Genomic DNA, 13,505 nt, shown 5'->3' on the forward strand with positions numbered 1-13,505 from the left:
TGGACACTTGTGCTAAACTAATCCGGACCATTGGACCCTAGACTCGGCTTCTGTCTCCTGAACTGTGACACGTGCCGGGCAGAAAAAGCTCATCGCTGATCTGAACCTGGTGTCTCTCTCCGTGGGTCAGGACAGTGTGGATGACTCTGGATGGTGCTGCCGGCATTGAACTGGTGCCCTCTGTTTATATGTTCCCACTGGCCATTCTAAGCAGCAGTAAGCGCAAACACACAGAAATGCTGGCGGGACTGTGGTGCACAGATGTGGAAACTGAGCAAGAAAACAGCACGTTAGTCAACAGCTCAGGTTCCAGGGTCACACAGTCCTGAGTGTGAACCCCAACTCCACCACCTGCTAGCGTGTTAGCTTGGATAAGTCACTGAGTCATAGGAATAAGGGCCAGCCAGGCATTACTCCATGTACTAGAGGAGCAGCAGTGAACAAGCTCAAGTCCCAGCCCGTCAAGACCTAAGTCTGTATTAGGGACAAAAAAAGGGGTTTTCAGACGCTAATAAGCAAGGAAAGCCAATTTCGGAATGTGAGAAGTTCCAAGAAGAAGATAAAATAGGGGAGATGCCCAGGCGGGAGCCCCTTTTGATTGGGTGATTAAGGAAGGCCTCTCTAAGGAGGTGGCATTTTATCTGAAATCCAAGTACAAGTATCCAGCCATCAAATGATGTGGCAGAAGAACTCCCCAGGGAGACGAAGAGCGAGTGCAAAAGTCCTGAGGCAGGAATGAGCTCAGTGTATTTGGGGAAGAGGAATGATGGAAGAGAAGGAAGGTCAGTGCTCATAGGGAGCAAAGCAAACCAGGGAAAGAGGTAGGAAAATAAATAAGATTATACACGTAAAACACCTAGCACAGTGTCTCACACATAATAAGAGCTCTGTAGGGTCCAACCTCAAAAGTGGAAGAATGTAAGAATATCTTGCGGGTAAGTCTCGGTACGCACAGGCATCCTCAGAACCAACATCCATCGGCAACACGATCAAACCAAACGCTTTCACATCTGTCCTTTCATGTACTTTACATTTTCTTTCAATAGCAACTGTACTTAATGTAGGAATTTATTTCCTCTAAGTGCCGAGCTACCACTCATCAAACCCCGTTCATAAGGATTCCTTTTCAGTGATGCATATTTCCTGCCAAGGCCCAGCACGGGGCTCATGCCAAGATACATATTTGCCCAATAAGCCGTAATGGTTTAATATATCAGGTTGAAAATCCACCATTTGTATTTACCATGTTATGTGAATTAATCCTGTATCCTGAAACTATCATTAGAGCTGCTTTCAGTATAATTAATCAGCATGGTGCATCTTGAAATTATTCTGTATGAAGAGAGGGATTGGAGCTCGGGCCCCCAGCATTCTGTTGGTAAAGAATTTAATTGCAACATGTGCTGTTTGTCAAAACAATGTAAGACAGAGGTGGGGGACGGTGGGAGGGAAATAAAAGGGTTGAGAATATTTCCTTCTTCATTTAAGTGCCTTTAAAAGCAGACCGAGGCTGCAGAGTTTGGGCATATGTCTTAAGAATCCTCTAATCATGTCCTATGTAACATTGATTCAGATCCTCTGTGGGCTTCTGAATAAATAGCAAGGATTCTCCAAAATTTATAGAATTTACCAAACAACAAAGAAGGCAGGGAGTTGCCTCCTAATGTCATTTACCATGTCATCATCTCTAAAAGACCACACGTTTTTGGTGGGACTTTGGGAAGAACAAGTAGGTGGTTTCTCCACGTATTTCCTGTCCTCCACTCCAAAGGACTAGTAAGTGAAAGAAGAATGCTCCTCTCCCCAGACAAACACGAGATGAACGTGAATTTGGGACTTGCTGTTCCCTCTGCTCAGAAAATGCTCCTGGCACCTCTCGGGATGATTTATCCTTAACTGTTAGCTCTGACATTAAAAGTCACCTTCTCAGAAGTTTTCCCCTGGTTACCTGCTTTAAAGTAGGTCCCCTTACCCCATCCCACACTGTTGTTCTCTCTCATAATATCCCGTTTCATTGTCTTTATAGCAATAATTAAAGTCTTTCATGACTTGTAATTATTCGTACACATTGTAGCAGCTGATGGTAATTTCCCCCCATATATCCACGTCCTTCTTCCTCTTGTCCGCGACTAGGCAACCTCAGGCCTCTCTGTGGTTACGTGTGGCCACGTGACAGACTTGTAGCCAGTAGGATGTGGGCAGATTTGACAAGGATCCATTTTAAGACCAGGTTTTTAATAAGTCCACGTGCCCTGACCATGCACTCTTTATGCTTCAACTGGATGGATGGAGACAGAAAGGTTCCAGGGCAGAGTGGACATACAAAATGAAAAGAGCCAGGTCCCCAGATTACTTCCTGTATAAGATCTGCTCACCGACCAGGAACACCAGCCTTCCACCATTACGTTAGCAAAAAATAACCTTCTGTTGTATGTGAGCTGTTATATATTCTTTGGTCTATTTGTTACAGCAGCTATTATTGTCCTAACTAATAGACCCCAACTGGAATATACATCTTATTAGGGCAAACACTCCATCTCTCTTGTTCATACACTCACCATCTACCCTCTCAATAGATACCAGTGAGTGTCTTGCATTTATGTTCACACACAGTCATAGATCTAACATTCATACGCAGATAGAGAGTTATGGCCTGTGGGAAACCTTTATCAAAGAGGTGAGATGAATTTGGAAATGTCGCTTTACTTCCCAGACTCTGGGTATTACGGTACCCACTGAGATGGCAGCTGGTACCCCATGCCTGCGCCTCCCCTCACCGGCCTGACTCTGCCCGCCCCAAGAAGGCAAGCTACTGATAAGGATTTAAATCTTAACCTTGAATTGTCTCGCTCCCGTCAGTTAAAAACCAGACCCGTGACATGGTTTTAACACTGTCCTTTGACATTAGCATCTTTTTAGTGTCAAGATGAAGAAACGGGCTCATTTAGTCACAGTGAAATTCTGCCTGTCATGAGCTGTTTCCATCCATAGCTTCCCCCTCTTCCTCCCCACGTCCCCACACCCACCAGCACTGAATGAAGCCTGTATCCACTGCTCTATTTCAGCAAGGTTGTTACCCTAACCACAGTCTGGGGATTTCAAAAGAAAACATCCATTGTAAATTTTTTTTTAAAAAAAAAGGAAAAAAAGATGGTACCAGATTTTCTACAAGGTTGATTCCATACTGCCTTAAAGTATGAACATAGCCGAGCTCTGTAGAAAGTGATTAATTTCTTGAAAAACGCTAAGGTCGCAGTAATTGACATGACCTGTGTAATTAAGCGGTCTCTGTTTACACACCAGAAGCTCGGCCGCTGGGAGGCTGAGTTTCCTTAACAGAACGTCTTTACACGTCAAGGGATCGGCAACCTTTCTTATGTCTTCCTCAGTCACCTACACAGGCCCCCGAGTGCTGTTCAGAGGAGACACGCTCGGGCATGGCTTCATGGAGACCGCTGGCCTGGTAAGCATACAAAATGGGACGCCCAGGACAGGTGGATGGAGCCCCTTAACAGGCTGGAGGGCACCCTTTCACTCAGAAGCCTCCAGGCCTCCTGTTTTCAGAACTGGGAAAAGCCACACTGAGATAGAGTAAAACAGAATTTTCTCATGCTGAAATGACATACTCTCTCACTCCCCCTCAGAGGCAGCGGTGACATCAAAATATTTGAAGCCAGCTTCCCCATTAGGGTACTGTGAGAAAAATGATGGCGATCGTCTGTCTATTCATAGGAAACTGTCCACCGGTGTCTCAGTGACACCCAGCTCTGTCAGCCAGGGTAGCTGCCGGGAAGACGCATCTCCCTCGTCTTGGTTCCGTCTGAAGAGCTGGGAGCTGATTTCCTAACAGAGTCCTGTGAGCTGCCAGGGGCCACTGGAGGCAGGCTTCATCCGATAAGGGGTCTTTCTCACCCTGGAAAACTGGCCAAAACCTCCGTCAATTCAGTGAAGCTCAGGCAGTCTTCTGAGAAATAGCTCCTTTCTCTAAAACGCACACAAGTGAACGCTGACCAACACCGCAGCTCTGAGCGGATACAACGCTCCAGTCCCCTTCCACACACCTCCGCGCTCTGCCCAGCGAACCTGCTGGCGCTCCAGCATCCTGCCTACAGATGGTCTCCCGAGGTTCCATCGGGGCAAACACCCCTTTGGAAAACTGCTCCTTGGCTTTCCCGGGGTTCTAACACACACTGGCAGGTAGCACCACTGAGGAATCTGTCATTGTCGACAGAAGAAGAGCTCGTCCTCAACGCAGAGATGGACTCTGTGGTGGTCAAGGTAGCTGCCCCTACTGAGAGAGGTCCACCCACTGTAGGACCAGTTGGAGAATCACAAGAAAGAGCCGTGCCAGGCAGCCCTCCTGCCTCATCAAAGAGTGTACTCTAGGACAGTGGCACTGTCACCAGGAAGAGTCTGTCAGAGGTCAGCAGGAGTAGGACTCAACCAGTGAATCTCAACCAGGGGCAATCGTGCACCCTCAGCACAAGGGGACACTTGACAATGTCTAGAGACATTCTGGTCTGTCACAACTGGGTTGGGGGTGGGTTCTCTACAGGGGAGAGGCCAGTGACAACTGTCAAATGTCCTACAATGCACAGGACAAGTCCGCCCCCCAGCCCAAAGGACTATCCCATCAAACATGTCAACTGAGCCCAAGCTGAGAAACCCTGGGCTGAACTAATGGCCCAGCTTTAGTTCATCACAACTATTTTCTCCAAAGGCTTACATTTATATTGTACCATGTGCAAATTAGTTATGCATGCAAAATGTTGTCTTTTTGTGAAATAAACAGAATCATCGTTTTCCCTCCATTTTCCAGGTGAGGAAACGGAGGCTTTCCAGAAGTCTAACTCATGCCCCCTCATCTCAGTAGCCCTCCTGCTGGATGAAGAATAACTATTTGTCTGCAAAAATAAGGCTTTCTAGACACTCTTAAAAATAACAGACTGAGGGTTCTCATCTCATCTAAGAGCTACATTCCTGTAATTCAAAGCTTTCAGACGTTTCACTAGCAGGTCCTGTGAGGGAAAACAAGACCCCAGAAATCTTACACACATATTCCTTTAAATTCCCAAGGTCACCAAAGCCCATGCCTAGCTCTGCTGCCCTGAGAAATATAGCAAAGTTGATCCTGGTATGCAGAAGGCATCACACACGTCTCCTAGACGTGTTTATTAGACATGAATTGATCTGTGCCTGGATATGACGTGTTCCTACCCTGATCTTGGTCAAAGGAGATACACAGCCCATTGCAAGGCCAAGGTAAGCTACAACACAGTTCATACTGAAGCCCGACCCCATGTTGCAAGACACTTAGCAACACAAACTTAAAAGCATCACATGTATTGTTTCACCAGCAAAGCTGACTCCAGCGCAACACAAAACATCCTGGGTGGGGACGAGGGCACCCAAGTCTGCTCACTTGGGGTCAGAAGCTCCCCAGGAGGAACATTTTCCAGGGACTCAGGATTTCCATTCATCTCTGTCAGGACAAAAGGTGGTGAGGCCAAATGATTTACAGAAATGCTTCAGAATCTCAAGAGAGAATGTCTCCCTTCTGCTGAATTAGTTCTTTCATGAGACTATTAAGCCTCACCTTAAAAAAATATAATCATTTTGGAGACAAAGAGAGCTTGACATCCAAAAATCAGTGCTCAGAATCATCCTTTCCCTCTCTCCCATCAGAGAACATGCAGCTAAGATTTGTCAAGATCCTTTCAGAGATCATATATTTCACTGTGCACTTAAAGCTGACTAACCATACCTAGGAGCACACCTTACACACACGCGGTTTTCACTGACAGACCCCGCGGGCATCCACAGACGGATCATGACTCTGATGGAGAAACTAACATTGACCATGCAAATGAGTTAACCATGAAATTAGATGGCGAGCGACACAAGGGTGTAGAACCTTGCTACTCAAAGTGTGGTCCGTGGCTTTGCCATCACTTGGGAGCTTGTTAGAAAGTAGAATTCCAGGCCCACCCCAGACCTCAGTTAGCATTTTAATAAGACCCCTGGAGGATTCTCAGCACTTTGGAGTTTGAGAAGCATGCATCTAGAACTCAGCAACCTTTCCTAAAACTCAACTACCATTCTGTGTCTTGAAAGTTAACCCACATGTTTTCACATCTTTTTCCTTTAGTAAATGTGTAATTATACGCGGTTAATATATGCTCTGAATGGTGGTGGATCTGACTGATGCTAGGAAACTTTTACGTGTGCTACACAAGGACATTTCTGAAACAGACTGTCCCCCACATAGCCCTAGATATGCCCTGCTTCTTCAGAGGCCCATTTTTAATAGATAATTGCTGCTAACAACGTCCAAGATTGAGCAAGAACGTAGAGACAGGAAGCAGGACGGTGACCCAATTCCAAAACAGCACAAAGCTCCGAGTTACCAATTTTCTACTTGCAGAACTTTAGGCAAAGGAGTCATCATTACTATAAGTATTTCACATAACCTGCAGTCGTTTAAGCCTGTGAGAAGCCAAACTAGGTGGTGAAGGGTATAGCTCAAGTGGTAGAGTGTGTGCTTAGCATCCACAAGGTCCTGGGTTCAATCCCCAGTACATCCCCCAAAAATAAAAGGAGTAAGTAAACCTAATTACTTCACTTACATTTTTTTTTTAAAAGTCAAACAGGTTCAAAGGCATCACTGCATCACCCAGAGCACACAGGTGGTTCAGTCCTATTTCTTCTCTAATATAAACAGCTCTTACGGTATGGACACCTGGGGACCAGGAGCCTCACCCGCTCTTCACCTCTGGGAAAACGGTACTCTGTCTTCTTCTGCCTAAGACTTTTTTACCCTCTCCTGAGACTCATGTCATTATTGAGGTTTAAGAAAGACACAACAGACCCACCTGGAATCTCCGCATGTCACGTGGGTTTCCCGCATTCTTTAGGCAATTTTGGTTACATTTGAGGAAAAATTTCAAGAAGAACCTGTGAAGAAACAAATGACCACAGTTAGCATTTCAGTCCTGACACGGAGGGTTAAAAAAACAACAAAAAAAGCGGTAAGTCACTTCTGGGTCATGCGTTCTGTTCTCTGGGCGTTTTCTGAAATAATCAGAAAGAATGGTTTTAGAATATTTTGTTTAAGCTTTAGCCTTTGTTTTGCATCCAAACTGGACCTTCTTTATTAAGGGAACGCCCTCAGTGCTGCCAACAGATCTCACAGAAGAATTAAGCCCCCAAGGAAGTATTTTCACTCAAACAGAGGGTAAGTCTTCACCATAATTTAAGGAGATAATTGCCTGAGAATTACTCTTGGTCCCCAACAACAACATGTAATTTAAGCCCCATAAATTCACAGATGATGAGCCAGCAAAATACACGCTGGATGAAGAGAAGGAGATGGTAAACACTTTCTATCTTAGCATCTCCAGATAAAATAATCTAAATTGTAGTGCTTAGGAGAAGGGGTGAGATTTGCATACTGACTAAAGTCCTTTGACTTTTTGAATTTTTGTGTGTCTCCTTACATGTCTGCTGCAGACAAAGCTGCTTGTGACTGAATAAGGAATGTCCTGCCCCACTGCCAAGTTGGTCTCTGAATTAGTTCTAGAGTGATATCCATAGGTTTTACTTGCTAGGCTGACCAAAGGTCCCAGATTGCCAGGAACAATTCTAGTCTACACCAGCTATATCAGTGTAAGTATTAATAGTACCCACTTTAACTCTCAAAAGTGCCCTGGTCTGGGTGACAAATTAAATGAGATATTGCTATAACTTTCTGGACTATTTCTTAGGTGGCAGTTCTTAAGGCCCATACCCAAAAGGCAGCCAAGGTCAAGTGTCCTTTTAGGGTATTCTTGCCATCCAGCTGCAATTAAACCTCCCCGCCTGCCTACATTTGGGAAAAGAAGCACTTTAAAAGCCACCGAAAGTTCTTCCTTCCTTTCAACTTTTAGGGCTGTGGATTTCAGGCCCAAATATTTTCCTGAAACATCAGAACGCATTAAAATGTTGCTCAATTAAATTCTTAGCAGAATTGTCTTCTTGTCTTCACCTTTCCCCCACTTCAAGTCTACACTGGAGTAAAACCCCCACCTCAATACACATAATTTGTGAAGAACCATCACGCCAGGATGCCTCAAGTCTGGGTTTAACTCTGGGTACCAAGTCTTTCTATCAACCAAATAACACCAGGGTCCTCTGTAATGAGGTCAGAGCACCAATATTCACCAAACTCTGCCGATTTCTGAATACTCCACTGCGAGATGGCTCGGCAGAACCTCTCCCCACTGGTCTCTTAGAATCAGTCAAGAAGGGAGCATGGCGTGGGAATAACTCTTTGAAGAGAGACGATGATTCTGTGCACCCCAAAGTGATACATTAAAACATAAACCTCTTCCTGAAATGGCTCCTTCAACATCATGCAGCATTTGACCACCCGGCAATAAATGCAGGCTTCGGAACAGTCATTCATCCCTGCTCCCAGGTCCTCTCCACAGAGGCCAACGCTGATCAACCTGAACAAGGCGAAGGACCCACGGAACACGGCTGAAGGCCAACTGTGGAATGTGAAATCCGGCTCCAAGAGCAACACGGTCATTCCCCAGCCCAGCTGGCCCAGCCGGCCCAGCCGGACCCCTGACTTTCAGTAGGGCGGTCTGGGGAAAGGAACGGGCTCTGAGGGGCTGGTCACCATCCCAAGTGCCTTTCTCCTGAGCTCTCGGAACCCCTGAGCTCCCTAGTGATCACAGACTGCTGTCCAAAACTGCTTCAGGAGGCGTAGCTCAGGGATGGCGAGGCTGCCATCTTGCTGGGGTTCCAGCCTACATCCAAAGACACTGAAATGGGAAAACTGCTGCTTCTTGCAAGCACAGCTAGTTGGAAGGGAATATTTAAAAGCCACCGAAACCCCACGTCAGGGCTGATAACTGCTAATTTGATAGTCAGAGTCAGCGTGGTACGGTAGAAAAGCCACCATCCTTAGAAATATCCAGCTTGGGGTTCCTATCCAAACTCTACTGCTGTGTGGCTTTGATAAGTAGCCGTACTTCCCTGCAGCACGCTTTCCTTATCTATAAACTGGGTATAACACCAGCCCCTCCGTTTTCAGGCAATTGTGAAAATTAACGGCAATGACGGATAGAGCCTGGCACAGGGTGAGCATGGTGATGGTGGCGGTCACAGTCCTGATGTCTTCCGAGTATTAGGTGCTGACCTCGTGCTCTGAACACGAAGAACTCCAAGTACATTTTCCCAGTCAACCCTCCTGAATAACCTCTATGAGTCCCATTTCATAGATGAGGAAACTGAGGTTCCAGGAAGTTAAATACCTTGCCCCAAGGTTAGCAAATGTGCATCTAGCACTCAAATTCAGACACAGCCTGTGCTCTTAACCATTATGCTACAGCAGTTTTAACAATAAGAGAAGTAGTGCAGTATTGATATGAATATTAACTGTACCATCGGCAGCAGTTGCTCTACAATGGCAATTGCACAAATACGAGTAAATAAGAGTCATCGTAAGAATAAGACAAATTATTAGCACTATCATTTCCACATATCAGCAACGTGAATATTGCGGAGGGAGACCTTACCGCCTTTTTCTGTCCAGTGGGTACCTCCCTCCCCGGTTCCCCAGGGTTGACAATATTTGCCGCCTGTGTGTGTTTAAGCCATTGGAGCCCAGACCCAACAGCCAGATTCAGGTTGTGTTAGAAGGAGCTGTCAGCACACCCTCTGACACCTTCAAGTCAGACAACTGCTGGCCACCACGAGGGGGTCCATCTGGTGCCAAAATGGATTTTGAAAGACAAGCAAATAGGACGCTAGCTGTGCCAGGGAGGACCAGAATCAAGGGAGCAGGGGATCTTCTGCCCTAGCGATGCGCCAGGGCACGGCGCCTGTCACCAGAACCATCGTTAGCACAAAAGCTATGTCGGGCACACACCCGATCCCCGTTACCCGAAGCTGCCCTGTCACTTGGCAGGCTGGCAGACTCCCCTGCCCACCCTCTCGACAGCGGATTGCTTGCTGAAATTGAAAGCTTGACCATCTGTCATGGGGAAGAGACGGCGTCAACTGGTGCCTGGGGCCTTGCACAAGCCCTTATGTGGCAAAGACGCTCTGAAGGGCTAGTTCTTTTGGGGGAAGCCAGCCCTTACCCCAGGGGGAGCACCAGGAATTCTTTCAGATCTTTCCTCCAAGTCGATGCCAATTGTCTGACCCTTTCAGATCACACTTCCTTAAAGGAACTGGGGGGACTCAGAAGTAGGAGTTAAAAATATCTCCACTGAGAGACAGAGTGAGACGTGGAGCATAAATTCGGGGGGGGGGGTGATTTATCAGGCTGTTTTTAAGGTATCTGTAAACCTGGGGACACGTGCACATCTGTTGGCCTACAAAGACGACCTCAGGTTCTGGGGGTGGCGGGATGCTTTGAACAAAGCAGAGATTATTGTAACTCAAAACCTCACTTTTGTCCAACAAAGTACCACATTTTGTGGGGCGGGGGTGTTTGTTAAAGTGTTGTCAGGGGAAAGAGTGTGCCGCCTTACCCCAGCCGTGGGAAACTGACCTCAGGCAGGATGGAGAGCCTACTGGCCCTTCAGAATTCCAGAGTTCTAAACTACAGGAAACAGCCCAAAGGACCAAGTCCAGTCTTTTTTTCTGGGGTGGGGGGGGGGGTGGGGTGAGAAATCTGACACTTTTCAGTTAAGTTTCAATACAAATACTGTCTTATGTTCATATACTGTTAGATTATCCAAAGCACGTATACCCCAAGAACCTCCCTGACTCCTCACAGAAGTCCTATAAATAGGCACGCCACGAATGACCAACTCATTTCAATGGCAAGAAAACGAAGACTCAGTAAAATTAAGACATTTATCTACAGTCAGAACTAAACCAATACTCTGTTGGCCAAAAGGACTCACCATGGTGTGTATTTTCTGCATGAATTATAGGACTTTATAAGTGACGTAAACCATCACTTAGTGTAACGTCCCCATCGTGTGTATGAGAAAAGTGATCAGGAGCCGTGACAACACTCACACCATTATAATAGTTCTGAGAGCTGGAACTATAATCCACATGTCCTGACTTCCAGTTGCATGATTTTTTCTAATACGATGTTAGCTTTCCAAAAGCCAACCCAATAAAGAGCTCAACCCTGGAGCTATTGAACTTTGCAATCCACTACCTCAACTAGGAAAGTGATGGTCATAAAACCCAAAGTGACATCCTATTAAAAGTTGTGTTTAGGTTCGTCAGTGATTCTAATGCAGGACATTACCCATCACTGAACATTAACTGAACCGAACACACACTTGTAGAACAAAATCGTTTATTCAGGAATTTACTTGTATTGCATTTTACCAACCAAAACATATTCAGTATAAGGAGTAGCTTTCATGTGTCCTGGATACCAAAGGTACCACTAGGCTCCCTCAAAAGGAAAACTGATGGAATTAGCCAACAGGATCTGACCCAATCCATATGAGGATGTAAAAATAACCAAAAATTATCTCTGTATACCCAGCACATGGCACAGGACCCAGAACAGGGTTTCAGTAAATATTTATACAACTAAACAGAATCCGGGACCTCCGAAGGGTGAAAATGGGAACATTCTAAAAGGAAGACAGCAGTAGAGTATACTGGACAGGATCTTGGGGTAAAGATAAGACAAGTCTGGGTAAATTTCTACAGTTCCCTGAACCTCAGCGACCTCAGTAAAATGTGGAAATACCAGTACCTCCCTCCCGGGACCGTGGTGTGGCTTTCACCATAATTCTAGCTTCCCTCTTCAATTAATTGTGTGACTTTAGAAAAGTTACTTAACCTCTCTGTGCCTCAATGTTCTCATCTGTAAAATGCGGAAAATCAAAGCGCCTACTTCAGAGGGGTATCGAGAATCAAATGAGTAATACACGTGGAGTGTTTAAAGAGCACCCGGCGAAGAAGAAGGGGTAATTATTTTCATCATCAATTATCCCCGGCAACTGCTCACTGCCCAGCGCTCAGAGAGATTGAGACTTCACGTACAAAAAGTATTCTTCTCCCTTTGAATGTGAAGGTTAAGAAAAGAAGCCAAGATCTATGTAACCGACAAGAACTACAGGTTTCACTGAGACCGACAAAAAGAAAAACAGAAGAAACCAAGGAGCGAGAATAATGACTCCAGCCGCTCTACCCAGAGGCCAAGACATAAAGGAGAGAGGTGGCAGCTTAAATCACAGAGGACCCCAGCTCGTCACAACTGAAGGGCACACACAGTAAAACCAGCCATTAGGCAGCCGCTTGTACGTCGTTAATTATTATGCAAAGCATTGCAACAGATCTGGGCTGAGCAGGTTGAGGTTTTACCTCCCCCCCGCCCCCAAATTCTGAAAAATCACATTTGGATGTTCTCAGCTGCTCTCATAATGCCCAGGCTGGAACGGAGAAGCATCAAGGCCCACCGACACTGAGACATAAAACCCCCATCTGCAGTCTTAAGGTCCCTGAAAGTTGCTCTGACTTATGCCTGCAGATGGTTGCGTGGCAGATGATCCTCGTCAAAGATATTCAAGACACAGAGACCCACTCTGGCCCGGTGAAGGAAACAGCTGTGTGGGAACAACTGTGGGGTCCCTTCTGTGTGAAATTCAAGCTGCTCCCACCCACACTGGCTGGAGGGCGGAGAGGGAAAGGCCTCATGTTGCAAAGGGCCTCTATTAAGGGGTCCCTGCCGCGGACCGTGCCATCCTCTTTGCTTTGACAACGAAGTGCAGGACCACTGGCCTCTGGGACCACATCTACTGCCCCGATGTAAGCCAGGAAGACTTTCCAGGAGTACAAGTGTTCTCTCAAATTGAAAATATGTAACCAGAAAGCACCTCTCCCAACCCAGACTGCCAGAGATGCCAGGGACTGGCTCAGGAGTGCCATCCCTACTCACTCCACGGCAGCCCTCCGTGAAGAGGTAAATGCCAGTCCTCGGCCACTGCTGTGAAAAACAGGTCTCCCTTGAAAACAGGGGACCAAAACAGCGAGAAAGAGAAAACTTTATTTTCAGTGCCAACACTTCTGGGCTCCTGGTGCACAGAAGAAGTCGCAGACTACAGTTCATCCGTGTGAAAAATGATACCCATCAGTCAGCCAAAATGCCAGGGCTGCCGCAGGGCGGGCCGAGGCGGCTGACCCCGTGTGCGCCAAAGGCGTCTCACCACCCGGCCGACCTCTTCTCCTTCCCCAATGTTAAAACGCACGCTGAGAGAGGACCTGCCCTGACTCAAAGCCCCACAGTCCCGTCTGAGAGGTGGGGAAGGCAGGAAGGGGAGAAGTGAGGTCACGGAGGGGCTTCTCTGCAGATGAAGTAAATTCTCTCCTCCCTTCCCGCAGTGGGAGATGAAATGACATGAGGCTGTGGCTCTATCTCGTGGACCCCAGGGGGAGAGCATATGGCGCCCCTATTACTGGCCACTGACTTTAAGGAGTTTACCTCTTCCCCTGGCCACGGTCCCTCACATCTTAGGCATTTCTGGAAAGTGTTCTCA

The 13,505-nt window shown here is 46.6% G+C and overlaps 1 protein-coding gene across 13 annotated transcripts in view; it reads right to left on the minus strand.

The window, feature by feature from the left end:
• The window catches only part of EBF1 (EBF transcription factor 1), a 384,787-nt gene that overhangs the window by 133,160 nt on the left and 238,122 nt on the right, over positions 1-13,505 (minus strand). For all 13 annotated transcript variants that reach the window (XM_064484498.1, XM_064484499.1, XM_064484497.1 and 10 more), the window contains one exon: positions 6,873-6,954. In XM_064484498.1, the coding sequence (XP_064340568.1) occupies positions 6,873-6,954 (82 nt within the window). The remainder of the gene's footprint in view (positions 1-6,872; positions 6,955-13,505) is intronic.

The sequence above is a fragment of the Camelus dromedarius genome, chromosome 3 (assembly GCF_036321535.1).
Source record: "Camelus dromedarius isolate mCamDro1 chromosome 3, mCamDro1.pat, whole genome shotgun sequence".
In the NCBI taxonomy this organism is placed as follows: Eukaryota; Metazoa; Chordata; class Mammalia; order Artiodactyla; family Camelidae; genus Camelus; species Camelus dromedarius.